The 17,712-nt window shown below is 37.4% G+C and overlaps 1 protein-coding gene across 6 annotated transcripts in view; it reads left to right on the top strand.

Annotated features, from left to right (window-relative positions):
- Positions 1-493: 493 nt before the first annotated feature.
- Positions 494-17,712, top strand: part of PHIP (pleckstrin homology domain interacting protein) — a 142,580-nt gene continuing 125,361 nt past the window's right edge. For 2 of the 6 annotated variants that reach the window (XM_016955892.4, XM_054686067.2), the window contains exons 1-4: positions 494-804; positions 920-978; positions 1,104-1,133; positions 1,326-1,385. In XM_016955892.4, coding sequence (XP_016811381.2) covers positions 765-804; positions 920-978; positions 1,104-1,133; positions 1,326-1,385 — 189 coding nt within the window. In that variant the 5' untranslated portion in view covers positions 494-764. Of the gene's footprint in view, positions 805-919; positions 979-1,103; positions 1,134-1,325; positions 1,386-14,886; positions 14,977-17,712 lie in introns of all 6 variants that reach the window. The other 4 variants (XM_063813213.1, XM_063813214.1, XM_016955893.4 and 1 more) reach the window with 4 other exon arrangements.

The raw sequence follows: 17,712 nt of genomic DNA, 5'->3' as shown, positions 1-17,712 counted from the left end.
GCAAGAGACAGAAACCAAACACTATCATTCAACTCGGGAAGGGTAGCGCGATCCCGAGCTTGCCCAGCGTGAGAGTGCTCTCTGCGTGTGTGTCTGTGTACGCGCGTGAGTGAGACCCATCCTTGGGGCATTTCCCCTCTCTGGGCAGTTTTGCTTCATTTGTTTCCTATTTCTGCTACATAGAAACTAACTTCCATCTCAGCTCCAGCCAGCGCCGCTGAATAGAGCCTGTGCTGCGGCTCCGTGTGCGTCAGATCCCTCCGCGGAGCCGTCCCCGGCCCCCTCCCTGCCACTATCGGCCTCCACAGAGAAAGCGCCTTCCAGCCAACCGGCGGCTTGGGCTCCGACATCTTCTCCGACTGGAAATAAATAAATAAATCGCACGCCCTGCGGGGAGGAGCGGGTGGGGGGTCTCACTGTGCCGCGTGCGGAGCGCTGGGGACGACGGGTCGGAGGCACTCTTTTTTAGCGCCGGGAGGCGGGGGCGCGGGCCGGAGCCGGGGCCGAGCCCGGGGCCGCGAAGGCGGCGGACTCCTTTCTGCGGCGGAGGGATCCGCGGCGGAGGCGGCCACGGCCGTAGCCGCTGCCTGAGAGTTGTTGTTTCCTCCTCCTCCTCCTCCGCCTCCGCCGCCGTTGCTTGAATGGTGGAGCCGAAGCTCGGCTCGTGAACACACACTGACAGCTATAGGGCAGGCGGCGGCACCGTCCCCGCTTCCCCTCGGCGGCGGGGTGTCCCGTCGGCGGCCCTGAAGTGACCCATAAACATGTCTTGTGAGAGGAAAGGCCTCTCGGAGCTGCGATCGGGTAAGTCGGGGGGCTGCCGGGGCCGCTGGCACCGGGCGATTCCGCCCGCGGTCCCCCGCCCCCCGCCGCCCGACCGCTCAGCCTGTGTGTCTCCCCGTCCCTCTCTCCCGCGCAGAGCTCTACTTCCTCATCGCCCGGTTCCTGGAAGATGGACCCTGTCAGCAGGCGGCTCAGGTACGGCGGCGCGCGGCGCGGGCCGGGCCGGCGCTCGCCGCTCGCGGGCGTGGGGGAGGGAGGCGGCGGCGGCGGGGCCGCGGCCCGGGGCGCGGGGCTCAGCTCTCCCCGCTTTGTTGTTGCAGGTGCTGATCCGCGAGGTGGCCGAGAAGGAGGTAAGGGCGGCGGCGGCCCGGCGCGTCCCGCCGCCGCGCGGCCGCCTCTGGGCCGCTGCGCCGCCGCTGCCGCCGCCGCCAGGGCGCGGGGCGCGGGGCTCGGGGTCCCCGCCGGGGCGCGGGGCGGGCGGGGGAGGGGAGCGGGCGGGTAGGGGCCGGGGGCCGGGCTCACGGGGTGTCCTCTCCCCGCAGCTGCTGCCCCGGCGCACCGACTGGACCGGGAAGGAGCATCCCAGGACCTACCAGAATCTGGTGAGACATTCACGTCGCAGAGCAAAGAAACTTTTCCCTGAGTCGAATAAAAATTGAATTTCCCGCAATTTTTTACAGAGACAAAAACTTGGCCCTAGAACGTGAAAGCTCCAAAGGCCATGGGGAGGGTTGGGAGGCCGGCGCGGGGTCTGCGGGGGCCAGTGGCCGGGGGTACTCGTACTCCGGGGCCGCAGGGGCTGCGGACAATTTATTTGTGATATTTTGTTAATGTGCTAGAAATAAAGATACGTCATGAGTGTTGTGCAGTGCAAGGCCGGAGGAGGAGGGGCCGGCGCGCGCGTCCGTGCGGGCGCGGGGGCGCGCGAGAGTCGGCGGCGGCGGGAGCGGCGCGAAGAGGGAGAGCGCGCTCGCTCGTTCGCTTGCTCGCTCTGCACGCGCGGCCGGCTCGGCTTTCTCCTGCCCTACACAATAGCTGGTGACTAACTGCTCCGAAGTGGCATTAGCATTTCACAAGCAGGCTATCCAGCCGCTGCGGTACCGTGGCAAGACATTATTTTTTCCCCCTCTGTCGTTTATTTTGTTTTCCTTACATTCAGTCCTGGGTTTTTTGTTGGAAGGATTCTGATGTGTGATGATAGTTGGTCAGTGCTTCGCCTTGCATTTACTAAAACACATCTTTGCAGAAGTGTAAAGCCTGTAATTCCCCAAAACCAGAAGTTTAGTAGGCTTTTTTTAATTCTTATGGTATGCCTCTCGTTTAATTAAAAATTATTATTGGAGTACACTGAAGAGTTTTGATTTTTGTCCGCATATTTACTGTGGGATGGAACTTGGCCTATGAAAGTTGTGTTTATATTGGGACATATTTTGTTTAATAGCTTAAAAACCTTAATTTTGTGGGTTGTCAAAATGAGTATTTTAGGAATCTTTAAAAATTGCTTTTCAGAAGTGGATTTATCACTTCAGTATTGTGATTGGAAGTTACTTTAAAGGAGCTATATTTTCTGTAACACTTTCTCCTAAACTGATACAGGTTCGTTGTGTGAATATGTGTGTGGGGCAGTTAAAGCAGTCGCACCGGACCCACCAAGCCTTTGAAATTTATGTAGTGCGTTGATTTTATGAGGCTTTTGTAACTGTTTTGAGATAGTTATGATTACTAATGTTACTTCATCAGAACTTCTCTAATGACTGGGAAGTTTCAGCGAGCTTAGAATGAGTGTCTTTTGTGAGGTGAAAGCAGGACATGATTATAATGGCGCTTTTTTGGTATGTAGTATATTTCCTAACTTTTGTGTATAAATCTCTTGTGGTTTAATATAAGTTGTTGATAACCGCTCACGGCTGTTGAAATAAGCAAGGGTACTGAGGTTTAATACATCTAATGGAGATTTAACAGTGTATTAGTGTATTCATTTTCACACTGAACGTGTGTTAATTTTCAAGGAGTGATTTGGGTTACTTTCATTCAATTCTTGGCCAAAGTGAATGGAGCTGGAAGTAAACTCCAAGATTTACTAATTTGAAATTAATTTTTAGGTTTACAAATATTTGATAGAAGTCTTCGTGAATTTACATGTCTTCCTTGATATTTGAAAAAATTATCGCAAAGATTATAATACATTTTTAAGATGGGGCAGGTTTTACAAAACTCGTCTTTGCATCTGCTTTTACATCTGTGCATCTCTTGAAAACCCACTAACCTTAAGTCACTGAGGAATGCTGCATTTTCTTATCTTTTGGTAATGTTACATTTTTTAAATGAAGCAGCTTAATGTTATCTGGCTAAATTATGGTAATGGCTAATCCTCGTAGGAATATCATTTTGTTTTTTTTTTTTTCAGTAAAAATGAGCTATCAATTTTGATTTTGAGTTAATTTAATTTTGGGGGGGAGGGTGGGGGGAGGAATTATTAGTAAAGTGAATTTCTATCCCTAGTCTGCATCTCAGATTTAAGATACAGTAAGCATTCTTTCTATCTATGTATTATGCTCAAAATTCACCTATTTTGAATGGAAGTGGTTTTTCTTGCTTGGAGTTTTCTCCTTACTAGAACAGGAACGTTGGCATACTCATCAGACAGTTTAGAAATCTTATTAGAACTTGGAGTTCTTTGACTCGTTTTCTCTTTTCATTCATTCAGCATATTGCTTACTCTATATCTACTGGATGCAAGGTACCATTTGAGGTGCTTTCTCATCCATCAAACTGTATATCTAGGTGTGTGAGTTAACTTTATTTTACCTTTTTAGTTGAGATTTAGTTAGGTCTAAAAACATTTGGAACACTGGATTTTTTTGTTCAATAGTAGATCTCGCTGTTTAATATCTAAGTCAGCACATGCAAAGTCTCTTGTACAGTATTTTCTATTTTAATTCTTCTGACTTAAAAAGTTTTACGTTGTTGTATATCGAGTTGAATTTATTTAACATTGATTTGAAAATTACTTGTTGAGTCATTAGTTTCTACTCTACCTGGAAATGATTTGTTGTATTAACTAATAAACTGAGCAATATTTTAAATGGGAGAACTCATATATCACATCGCATTGAAATTTCTAGGAAACCTCAAATTATTGCTGCTTAAAATGGGGTGTAATATTTGTAGATGTGAATTTAAAAATAGGCACTGATCATCTGTAGTTAGTCTAGTTACAATCGCAATGGTTGAATTTTAATCAAGAGGAAAGTAGAATTTTAAGAGCAGTTTTAAAAGTTTGCAGGTTAAAATTGATGCGTTCATTTCAAGTGTGATTGAGAAAGGAAATGGTCGTATCTTATGGTTGTTTCTGTCTCTGGTATAAAACATGACTGATTATCACCATCTACCTTAAGATTTAAAACATTTTTAACAAAGTAAATGGAATTGGATAGGAAGCTAAAAGTTGTTTTTGGTACTATGGTATACGTTTAATTAGATTTTAGATTTTTTAAAATATGAGATTTATTTTAAAGAAAAGGGGCACTTTTTCCAAGTATCAGAATTCTTAAACTGTAGAATAAAAAACTTTTTTTTTGGACGAAAGGAAAGCTTTGTCATTTGTTTATTTCTTAGTTTGAATAGTGAATCTAGTTAGTTTATTAAGTCTGCTTTCTAGTTGTCACTTAATGATGATTGCATATTTACGAGATCTAGAGGCAGAATTTTCAAGCATTTTACCGAATTTGGCACTCTCTTGATGACGTTTTTTCTTGTAAGACTTCTCTTTTTTCCCCCCAAGAACTAGTTCATGTTTGCCAATCTGTTAAAATGATTTAATTTTTTCCTTGTAAAATAGTGATACTTGCCTTTCTTAAAATTATTCCACTTTATTAGAAATCTTTTTTGTTTGTTTGCTTGTTTGTTTTAAGTGAAAGGATTGGGAGTCAGGAGATGTGGATTGTGGTTTTAAGCCCCGCTGACAGTTAAACTGTAGGTAATCTTGGGCAAGTCATGGAATTTCTCTTTGTCCCAGTTATCTCATTTGAAAAATAAGTGGATTGAAATTTTTTCAATCTGAAAATCTGTGATTTTGAACTAGAAATAGCAGTACATTGTATTTAAGAACTAAGCTTTATTTCATTCTTAGAGCTTAGTTTTCCAAAACACAGAAAAGTAGAAATCACATAGGTTACAAAATTATATAAATGCTTTTCATAGTGCCATTCTTTGGTGGTAATATCATTTCTTGTTGCAAAGATGATTTGAGACACTAACTACGTTGTAAAAGGCCCCAAAATTACCATGATTTCCATCATAGTTTAAGTACTGGTTTTCATTATTGTTGGTCTCAAATTCAGAGATGAATAGGAATGATGGATAGGATTTATTTAAGTATATATCTTAGGTATACATTTATTTAGTGTGTGCTGATTAATGTGAAAGTTAAGGTATAAAACCTAGAGACAACTTTCAGGGAAAAAAAAAAGATATCATATTAAATGTTTTAGAAGTAGGGATTCCCGTTCTATATTGAAGATAACATAGTTTCAACACTTGATTATTATAATTTTTTGGGGTTGGGTGAACATGTAATAAAGTAAATGTGTGTAGTTGTAGTAGAGTTACTATTTCCTTTTTTAGTAGAGTATCAATGAAATAGAAGCTTTGCGTGGTAGTCTCTAAAACAGCTTTAATCTCATATGGTCGTTATAATGATGAATAAAATATGTTAGGTGTGAAGGGTTATATGATGAATAAAATGTTAGGTGTGAATATGTTGCTGAGAGGCTGAAGGAGCATTCTTCATTCTTTCTTACATATAGAATTATTCTATTGATGCTTATACCATTTTTTAAAATTTGAGGCATTTACAAACATTTTTAAATGCAATACTTACTATATTGTTAATATTCTTAAATAATTGTAAAGCGGGAGCTGGAATGTCCCTTTCCCAAACCATAATGGTTTTTATTTGATTGTTGTGAGGCAGAATCGTATTGAGGGAGTCTGTTTTCCATTCTGTAAAATGGGCTAATAATAGCTTCTACTTTGTGTGGTCTGTGAGTAATAACTGGCATGAATCAAGTACTATGTAAGGGTTTTGGTTTGCTATTATCAGAACTTTAGTAGTGGTAGTAAAGGTTGTTCCGCTTAGAGCTTTATAATAAAGTTTTCTTTAAGAAAAGCATTTACATTTTTATTCCAGGCACAAGTATGTATGTACTTTCTGAACATAGAATCTGCAGTATAAAAAGGCCACATTAAAAATTCAGAAGAGTCCAGGTGTGGTGGCTCATGCCTGTAATCCCAGTACTTTGGGAGGCCATGAGTTGGAGACCAGCCTGGACAAAATGGAAAACCCCATCTCTACAAAAACTAAAAAAAAAAATTAGCCAGGTGTAGTGGCGCATGCCTGTAGTCCCAATTACCCCGAAGGCTGAGGTGAGAGGATCGCCTGAGCCCAGGGAGGTTGAAGCTGCAATAAGCTGTGCCCCATGCCACTGCCCTCCAGCCTGGACGACACAGTGATACCCTGTCTCAAGAAAAGAAAAAAATAAATCTTCGGAAGATACTGTAATTACTTTATAGACTCAAGGATGAAACAGGTCTAAAAAATAAAGGAAAAATGTTTAGTTAATACCAAAAATAAATCATGGTTAAGGCATTGTGGATAGACCTCTGGAAAAATTGTGCTACTGATTTCTACTGTGACTTGTTTTTATGGAACACTGAACATTAAGAAATAATTTGGGTGGTTGACATATCCTGAATGGATTAGAGAATATGCAAAGCTTTTTTTCTTTGGGTAATCATCAAATGACATTTAGGAATATATGAAGAGAATTTGGCTATGGCGTCTGCCTCCTTCTATACAGTTATTTGTGAGATTTACAACCATCACAATAGTTTGTATTCTTTTTGGAAACTGTCAGAGAAGAGATGTCTTGACTTCTGTTTTGTCAATCTGTTTATATATATTTTAAACAGAATTCAAGAAAGACTTCAGCTTTAGGTTAAATAAATCCTAACCGATTTCAGTTTTTTAGTTGATTCAGAATTTCTTTGTAAGTTAGTTTTTGGTTTTCTTTTTTTTTTCATAATCTGGAAAGTTGTGGATGAATAATAAGAAAATAATAATAATAATAGTCTAATGCAGCTTCAGCTTAAGTTAAAACCAATTGACAGTCATTCTTCCCTTTCTCAAGTTTTGTGGGTATTTACCATGTCACTACAGAATTGTAACAAATAAAATGTATCTTGTACAACTTACTCTGAACAAGTAATACTAAATAGGTTAGTTTCATTCTTACTAGTAGTTTCCTTGTATAAATTTCAGAATTCATAGAAAAATATCTGTAATACTAAGCTAAGTAGCCTTTAGTTGCCAGAGAATACCAAACACACTTATTTAAAATAACTTCCTATTTTAATGCACTTTCACTTAGAAAAAAATTTTTAACAGCTAATTTTAGGATATTTAAGTTGCTTTTGTGGTTATATCTAAAAGTGGCAAAGGCTATTATAGGAATCAAATTTAAAATTTTAGAAAGACATTTTAAATGTGAACATTCTCAGTTTCTATTATTTTTTGAGAAGCTATGTCAATGAAATTATGAGGAAATTGTGAGTTAATAAATTACTTTGCAATGAATAATGTTATTGGACCTATGGAATATAGAGGAGTATAAGTATTTTATAACAAATCGGTGAAAATGATAACATGTTTTTTCTTGATGGAATTTGATAAAGCAGGGTACTGAAAAATCACAAACTGTTATCTTATTGAATAGTGATGAATGTAAGTTGACAAGTTACTACAGAGAAGGCAATCATCAGTTGTGAGGCAGCTCCTCCTTTATTTACCTTACACACTCAAAAACAGCCATATTTGAGCTTAGGCATCACAGGTAAGAAAAGGATGGTTGGATGAGGAGTTTTTGATAAGAAAATTTAGGTGGCAACATAGTCGAATGCAACTTCTTCTTATATTAAAACTAAATTGTAAGGAGAATGAGATGTGTGGTATAGGTAAGCCCTAGGTTATCCATGACAGTACAGATGGCTATGGCAGGTTTTTTTGCAGAAGAGACACAGGAAGAATTCATGTACAGCAGGCCTTCCTTATCTGCGGGTGTCACATCTGTGAATTCAACTGTAGATCAAAATAGTTTAGAAAAAAAGATATAAAAAATTTTAAAAATACATTGTAACAATTATTTACATAACATTTACGTTGTATTAGATATTATAAGTAATCTAGAGATGATGTAAAGTGTGCAGGAGGAGTGTAAAGGTTATACGAAAATACTGTGCCAGTTTATATGAGGAATTAGAGCATCCTGGATTTTGATTTTGGTGTGGGGTTTCCTGGAACCATTCCCCCATGAAGATTGGAGGATGACTGTGTGCTGGACTCCAGCTGACCCATGGTCATGTGTCATGGTCTATTTGGTGTCTGTCATGAATAGAAAAAGGCATGTAACTTGTCTTGGGAAAGGTTATAGTGTAATGCAAGAAATACATACCTTGTGTTTGACTCTGGTTTAGTTTTTGGGTGTAGAGACACTAAATTCTAGGCAACTTAGTGAAACATCCGTTGTCTGAAACAACTTTGCTGTCATTGTATAAGAATTATGTTATTTTGAGTACTGTGCTTGAAACTGAAACATTAAAAATGAAACTGGTCATTCAAGATTATTTACATTGGCCTTAGTATAAGCAGTTAAAGGATGTTTCGTCCTTAAATTAATACACAGTAACTTTTCATCAGATTCCTAGATTTGAGTTTAACGTTTTACTAATAATGCGTTAAAGAGAATTTTAAAATTACACAAATTAGCACATATGACGACTTAAACATCAAAACTTGAAAATTTGTTATTTTAAGCAGTTAAATGTTGTCATTTTGTTGTATTCTAAATTATTTTTTATGGAGTATCCCTACTTTGGTTTATGGAAACCTCAATTCTGAATAGAGTCTCTTTTTTTTAGCAAGATGTAATTGGTTTATGATGAATAAAATTTGGAAGCGTAGTATTGCATTTTCTTTTTTTGTTTGTTTTTCTTATAGTATTGCATTTTCTTTAAATGACAAATTTGTGTTGGTAGTTGTATTGATAATGTAAACTGAATTATTATCTAAATGAATTCTTAACAGTTAACTAAATTCTGAATATGACATATTCTTTGAAGCTTGTTTATTCACAATTACTTGAGCAAATAGACCATTGAGATTAATTTTTACACTTAATAAGGTTCTATATTAATTTTATTATAATTATAAAGAAATAATAGGCATCTAAGGGTCCTTCTGAGAATAGTTACCCAGGTTAGAGGACTTGACTTGAACTGACTTATATGGGTTCTATTAAGTTTTTAATCAAATCTACGTGTTGATGGGGAGAAAAACTAAAGTTCTAATAAGGAAGCTGTAACATAATAAAAATATCAGTAAACTTGGAATCAGGAGACCTGGGTTTGATTACTATTTCTCCTATTTTCCAAATGTGTGCCCTCAGACAAACTGCCGCCTTTAAACTTCAGTTTTCTTTATGTATGAAATAGGGAGAGTAGTTAAGCTTATGTGCTTATGAAGATAAATAAATTTTGAGAACACTCAGCACAAAGTAAGTACTCTGTTTTTCTGTGGAGAAGCTATTACAGTTAAAAAATCAGAAAATGCATTCTTTCTTTAAAGATTATAGATATAATTTAACCCACACTGTTAGTAACAGATTTATAATTGTAAGCTTGGATGTTTTTAGAATTTTAGGGGCTGGGATTTTAATATAGGCCTTACACAGTAATTATCACATAGTATTTCTATAAATTTATATTTATATATTGTATATTACATATTATAAATAATAAAATATAATTAATGTATATACAATATATTGTATTTCTATAATTTTGTTTATATGCTACAGTAGTGTACAAATAAGAACTATATTCCAATAAACTGGCCTTTTAGAACTCAAAAACATAATAGAGAGCAGAAGTGTAACTAGCCTTTTATATCTGACAAAACTGTGAGAGAATAGATTTGAGAAGGTCTGAAAAAGTGACTTTTTAGAACCAATTAGGTGTTCAGAACATAAGGATGAAGTGAAAGCCTAGTTAGACAAATGATACTGGTGCCAAACAGCAGGGTCTTATTTTCATAATAATTATATACTAGAGGAAAGAAGGGCACTTCTAGGTCTTCACAGCTAAATCAAATAATTGGAATGAATATATTGATCTAACATCACTTTGAAAAGGTTGTTAAAAAGATGCTCAAATTTTTTTCCTATTTAGATTTACAAAGATTTTGTTCAACATGAAGGGTCAATATGTAATATAGAATGTAATTAAAGTAACAGCCAACTGTTAGGTACAGTACTAACTGCTTCATATGGTTTAATTTAATAATTTATGACTACTTTCCAAGGTGGTGACTGTTGTGATACCAGTCATACAGATGAGGACACTGAGGCTTAGAAAGAGTAAATGTTTTTCCCACCCTCAGCCTTAGCAACTTTAAACCCAGGCTGTGTGACTTGAGATTTCGTGGGGTTTTTTTGTTTATTTCGCTTTGTTTTTGAGGCAAAGTCTTGCCCTGTCACTCAGGCTGGTGTGCAGTGGCATGATCTTGGCTCACTGCAACCTCTGTCTCCAGGGTTCAGGCAATTCTCCTGCTTCAGCCTCCTGAGTATCTGGGACTACAGGCACGTGCCACCACGTCCGGCTAATTTTTGTATTTTTGGTAGAGACGGGGTTTCACCATGCTGGCAGGGCTGGTCTTGAACTCCTGACCTCAAGTGATCCATCAGCCTCAGCCTCCCAAAGTGCTGGGATTACAGGCATGAGCTACCATGCCCAGTGAGATTTCGCATTTTAAACTACTGACCATTTATTTAAAAACTGAGTAGAGTTCTTAGTGACTGTAAGTCTGGTAGAATGCAGCAGCTTCCAGATCCGTTGTATTTTCTTCCTACTGATAACACTTGCCTTTTAACAATACCTTCCACTGAGATAATGGCAAAATTTTTTGGCTGGGAAGGATGGCTGTTTATGTGAAGTAGCATACTATCAGAAAATGTTGTTTTAGCCAAAAATGCGGGATAATAAACCTCTCAAAGAGCTCAGTTTCTTGTTTCTTCCATACTGTAATTCACATTCTCAGAAGATGACCCTTTTGTTCAAATTGCAATGGATAATTTTAGAAATACTTTGTATATGTGATTTGAAAAAGGGATGATACAGATTTATGACTTGGGCCAAGATGGACAAGGAATGAGCAGAGTTGCTGCTGTTTCACAGAATTCTTTTGTTCTTGCTGATGGAAACGTTGCTAGAACCATGAATCATTCTTTCGATCAGGGGGTGGTAAACTAATGGCTGCTGTGGGTAAATTGTGCAGGAGATCTGTTTTTGGAAGGCCATTAAGCTAAGCATTGTTATTGCATTTTTAAAGAATTGTTTTTAAAAAATAAGAACATGCAATGGAGATAGTATATTATTCTTAAAGCCTCAAATATTTACCATATGATGGTTACAAATGTTTGCTGACTTGCACTCTAAATAATATAACATGATATTTTAAAAAAAGGATACCTTTGGCTAATTCAAATTTTAACTATGAAAAAGAGTTAAAATGGATGGACAGTTAACCAAAGATTGTTGTTACCATAGCAAGCAACTCAACTGAGAACGGAGGTGGAAGGGACATAAGTTTGAAAAAGCTCTGACTAGCCTCCTGGTTTAGCCAGTAGAGGTGTGAATCTCAATGGGATGGCATCAGGATTTGCATCCATAGGGCCCATTCTTGCATCTTATTGGAGGAGAGAAAATATTTTGTTCATCAAAAAGGGATGAGAGCTAGGCATGGTGGCTCATACATGTAATCCTAGCTACTTGAGAGGCTGAGGCAGGAGGATCACTTGAGGCCAGGAGTTCCAGACTAGCCTGGGCAACATAGAGAGACGCTGTATCTAAAAAAATAAAATAAAAATTAGGTGTGATGTAATGCACCTATAGTTTCAGCTGCTCTGGAGGCTGAGGTGGGAGGATCGTTTGAGCCCAGGAATTTGAGGCTGCAATGAGCTGTGACTGTGCCCCCTAGCCTTGGTGACAGAACGAGATCCCCCCGCCCCCTTAAAAAACAAACAAAAACAAAACCAGGGTGGATGAGTTTAAAAAGTTTTGAGCACTACTGATACATGGGCATTCTTGGGGAAATTTTAAAAATAGTAACAAATTTGGTATTAACTCTTTAATCTGTTTTTACTTTCTAATTTTAAATTAAGGGTTTAGAGCAGTATAATCTTATAAATATTGTAGTTTTATCTTCTACTTTTACCCTTAGAATTTTTTAAAGTGTTCCCTTTTACCTATAGGAATTTATGCTTTTATGCTAGTTTCCTTAGTAGTGCAAGTTAACTGTGAAATGTTTCTCTTTTTCTGGCTCAGTTTAATGTCTGTGTTGAAAACTATTCAAAATGTCTGTTGTATGACTTGCTTATATCTTGCACATTGATATATACACATATTTGAGGTAATAGGTCATTTGTGTGATAGTATGAATTGTAGGGTCCAGAGTTAGATTGCTATGGTTTGACTCTCTTATGTGCTGTGTTTGAACTTGGGAAGTTCTCAATATCTTTTTAAATAAATTCTATAATTTTTTTATAGAATGGGAATAATGATAGTATATACCTCTCAGAGTTATGAGTAGTTCCATGTAAAACTTACCACACTTACCATAGGGCCTGGCATTCAGTGTGCAGCCAATATGTGTTAGCTATATTAGTATAATTTATCACACTGACTTTATAATCTGGTCATACTTTTTATGTGTTGAATGTTAAGAATTTGAAAGCACTTAGGGTCACAGAAAGTAACTCGTATATCAGAAATTGGGGATCTTGAGGGGTTTTCCCCTGAAATAATATTGTATGGCAGATTGCTGAGAAACCACATATATAAAATATAGATAAGAGATTTTATTATTATATTATTTTAAATGTGTCTTTTAATTATTTACCAGTGAAATAAAAGCTAATTTAAATTAAAAGCTTAAGTTTAAAGATATGGGGTTCTTACTAAGTTGAAAACTGAAAATCACATATGTATATCTGTAAATAATGGATTAATATTTATGAAGAATATGAATATGATTAATATGTTTATAAAGAATGTTTAGAAAAAGTAGAAAAGATTGTTTTATTTTAAAAAATATTTTTGTTTATTCTGTGTGTGTGTGTGTGTGTGTGTGTGTGTGTTATAGTTAAGAGCAAAAAGATTCATGGCCCCTGCTCTTTTGTAGTTAATGGTGAAGTAGAAAAACATTAAATTACACTTTTAAATGTATAATCACAAGCCGATGTATTGAGTTAATAAAGGAAAGTCACAGGAAGTGTGCAACCAAGAAAACAGACTTGGATTGTGTAGAGTATAGAAAAACAAAGGAAGTTACATTAGAGGGAAGATCTGAGACACATGGAAGAGTTGTCTGGGCAAGGAAGTGTGGGGAAATGCAGAGTGTATGCTATATGATAAAGTCTGACAGGAGAGAGAGATTATGCGTAAATAACCTGAAAGAAGGCCATGTGTTTGAAACGTGAAAAGTGAGAGTTGGGAAAGGGACTGGGAATGTGCCAGGTGAAGCTAGAAAAATAAGAAGTGACCATACATGCATTTCTGGGCTGGTAGACCAAGTTAAGGATTTGGATCTTTATCCAAAGAGTGAGGAAAGCATCAGAAGTGTTTTAAGTAGGGGTGACTTGATCCAATATGTATTTTGGAAAGAACATTCTAATTGCAGTATAGAGAATAGATTTGAATGGGGCATGAGTGCATATGGGAAAGGTATGCATTTATTGCAAAGATTATTTGGACTGTTATGGAGATACAGGTAGATGGATTTAAAAATAGGAAGGAAAAATTAAGTTGAACTTGGTGACTGCTTGGATATTGGGAATATGATGGGAAGGAGGAAGGAATGGACTGTGTACAAAATGCAGCTCCTTGGTTTCTAGCTTCCAAGGTTGGATAAATGGGGTTGACATCCACCAAGGTAGGGAACACTTTAGTGGGGAATGTTTTCATGAGGATCCATCAATTCAGTTTTGCATATGTTGAGTTTCAGATGCTTTGGGGCTCTAGAGAGCTGTTTTAAGAAAGTTTGCTATGCAAGTCTATGCTATAAATAGAAATTTGGCAATCATTGTTATAACAATTGTCCAAAGAGAGAGTATATAGTGAGAAGAAAAGAGGATCTGGAACTGGACTCTGGTACCTAGGATCTTAAGGAACTTCACTATTTAATGGCTATATAGAGGAGTATAAGCCTAAAAGAAAAATGAGAAGGAATGGTTGGAGAGGAAGAAAGCAAGCCAAGGAGTGTCACAAAAGTTAAGAGAAGATAGTTTGCAAATGAGGAAGTGTTCAACAGTTAGGTGAAATATTATGGGACATTAAATAAGGTATAGATTTAAAAATGCTTATTGGAGTTATTGATAATTGAAGGTGAACTTTTGATAAGAGCTATTTTTTGTAAAGTCATGAGTGTGGGAGCTAGTGTGGAGTAGATTGAGGAGAGGATGGGATATGAAATTAGATGGACTATGGACCATTCTTTTAAAAACATGTTTCCGGAGAGGAAGAGAACGGGAAAGGGGTAGCCAGGATATTTGGGTGGGAAGGTGTTGGATAATAGCAGTTAGACAGGATTTTTGTTTTTTCCTAAAGTGGATGCAAAATGAGCATGTTTACATGTAGATGGGAAGGAGTTGGTTGAGAGGAAGTTAGTGTACATACTAGAATGTGGAGGTCTAATTTATAGTGTAGGATTTCCGTGCAGTCAGAGAAGTTAGGATTCAAAGCATAAGTAGAGGGATTGGATCTTAAATATTTATTAAGAGGGACAGTTGTGTTACTAAGAGACAGAATTGGTACAGGTGTAGATAGGTTTACAGATTTGATAGGGAAGAAACAAAGCTTCAGCTTTAAAAAAGGTTCTCCTGTAAAGTAGGTTAGGTCATCTGCTGAGAAAATGAGGGGTGGGGAAGAGGATTCTTGGGAAAGAGAGGATAATAGCATTGTTTGTTAGTCTGTTTCCACTGTTCTTTCCAGAGACCCTTTCATGGTGGTACCTCAGGGACTGCTAAGAGGAAGCAAGTAGAGAGTCAAGCATTGAGATATGTGTTCCCTGATGCCACTTAAGTAAGAATACTTTCTGAGTACTTTTACTTTAATCTGTTTTGTCTAAAAGTTGTTTGAAGACATGTTCTAAGGCTTTCTTTAAAAAGTGTTTTAAAACTATTAGAATTGGCCGGACGCTGTGGCTCATGCCTGTAATCCCAGCACTTGGGAGGCCTAGGGGGCGAATTACTTGAGGTCAGAAGTTCGAGACCAGCCTGGTCAACATGGCAAAACCCCATCTCTACTAAAAATACAAAAATTAGCCAGGTTAGGTGGTGGGGCGCCTGTAATTCCAGCTACTCGGGAGGCGAGGCAGGAGAATCACTTGAACCTGGGAGGCGGAGGTTGCAGTGAGCCGAGATCCCGCCATTGTACTCCGTCCTGGGCGACAGAGGGAGACTCCGTCTCAAAACAAACAAACAAACAAACTCACCCCAAAACTATTAGAATAAAGAATTATACCATGTAAAGAAATTTTACTGCATCTATTTTTATGTGCTGGGATAGGTGCTAACAAAATGTTTTGGGTTTTTTGAGAGTGGGGAAGTCAGTTGTTTCTGCATATTCTTAAATCTTCATATATCCAACTAGAACTTTATTAAGCACTTAACTATAAGTACTGCATTAGGTATTGGGTAGACAGAGGTAAACATGGCCCAATCTCTCCTTATGCAGGACACAGACAAGTAAACTGGCAATTTTAGTATAGTGCATGAGTCTTATGAACCCCCAAAACAGGGCAAATAATGGTAGGGCTTGTGTATTTTTGCGGGGAAGAAGATCGTAGCTGTCATTAGATTCTTAAAAGTCTAAGTATCAAAATATATTAAGAACAATTAATATGGTAAGTACTACACAGTGCTAGAGGGATGAAGGGACATTCGAGGAGTATAATGTGCTGTGGGAACACAAAGTGTCCAAAAAGGGGCACAGGTGGTGTAAATAGGTCATGGAAGGCAGTGAGTGAGACATAGACTGAGACGTGAAGGAGAATGAGGTGTAGAGGTGAGCAGGTAAGACAAGATTGCCAGCAGAGGCATCAGCTTGTATAAAGTCTCAAAAGCCAGAGAAAGCACAAGGAATTTAAGAACTGGAAGTATCTCTTCTAACTTTAAAATGAAAGTTGATTTTGAAAAATTCAAACATTCTAAATCACCAAAGAAAGCTTGAGTCAGAGTGGATTCATAATATTTTATTGAAAGATAGAATATTACAGTAAGGATTTTCAGTTTCACTACCTGAAAATATATTTTGCCAGAGGATACTAAAACAGGATCATCACACATCTGAAGTTAATAAGTAATGAACTTCCATCTTCTTTAAAGTGAAATTTTTAAAAGGAATTTTGATCAATTAAGTCACATTAAAATAATCATTTGCAAGCTTAGAACTGGAAGCAACCTTACAAGTATTCTAGACTTCTAAATTTTATTTTGAGTAAATTATTTTGGGGAAGATTAAAGAAAAGTATACGATTTTAAAAACTCATTTTGGTAAGTTTTCTTTTAAATGCTTTTTTATTTACCTAATCATACTAGTGTTTCCTAAAGTATGTTCTGAGTGAATATGATAGATATTATTAGGGAAAAAAGGGATTCTGTAGCTAAATGAGTTTGGGAAATAATCTCAGGATTTTTCAGAGACTTCAATGTCAGTGTGCTTTTTGACTGCAAAACACAGAGGTAATATGTATAATTCATATGATACAAACTGTATTAGAATTCCTTTTTCCAAAAATACTCATTTTACTGGCTTATCACCTACTGTATGCCAAACTGCTGTTTTAAATAATCTTACCAAAGATTATTTGGTGGCAGTATGGCTCCATGTTATCTTTGTGAAAGAAGGAGTGTATTTTGATAAAGAGTAAGGTAGGTTTCTCCTATTGGCTTCAGTTTAGATGGGTATTAGCTACCTTTAAAAACATATCGTTCATGGATTTCTGCAGTTAAGAGTATAGCAGATATTGCAAGATGGAATGAGATGATTTAAATCCTCACCTCCCCCCACATCAGTCTTATCAAAAGGAATTCATGTTAAAGTTGCCATTACTTGGTAAACTTGAGGAACAATTTTCAAATTTCTTGGTCTTAGGACCCCTTTACACTTACTAAAATGTATTGAAGTTCCTTTATTTGTGTAGCTTATAATCTATTGGTATTTACCATATTAGAAACTTACCATTTAACATATTGGAGACCTATTAAATAATACTAATAAACTAATCTTATTTTAATATAAGTAACATTTTTATAATAATTATTCCCAAACAAAACAAATTTGTGAGAAGCGTGGCATTGTTTTACATTTCTGTGAATCTTTAATATCTGGCTTAATAGAGGAGACATTTTCCTATCTGCTTCTGCATTCAGTCTGTTAAGACATCACATGTTATGTGTCCTGTGGAAACCTCCACCGTGCATTCATGAGAAAAAGTGAAAAACAACTAATATAGTGTTATTCATAAGTTTTATCTGAGGGACCTCCAGGGGTTCCCAAAACATACTTTGAGAATAGCTGAACTAGATACTACTGTGGAAATTTTTTTCTAACTTGATAGCTAATTATGAAGTAATACAATAGTATTTTTTTCCAATATAATTTTATTTAGATAGTGAATATTGTTTATTTACTGAAAGACTAATAAAAATATTAGCATTTCATATCATGGTTTCAAATGCCGGTATAAATTAAGCAGTATTTTGAAGTTGTTCCAAAAGTGCTCAAACTTTTTATAGTGGGTAGCTTTATTTTATG

Source organism: Pan troglodytes, chromosome 5 (genome assembly GCF_028858775.2).
Source record: "Pan troglodytes isolate AG18354 chromosome 5, NHGRI_mPanTro3-v2.0_pri, whole genome shotgun sequence".
Lineage (NCBI taxonomy): Eukaryota > Metazoa > Chordata > Mammalia > Primates > Hominidae > Pan > Pan troglodytes.
Note: the sequence above shows the minus strand (reverse complement) of the source record. Positions and strands in the feature narration are given on the sequence as shown.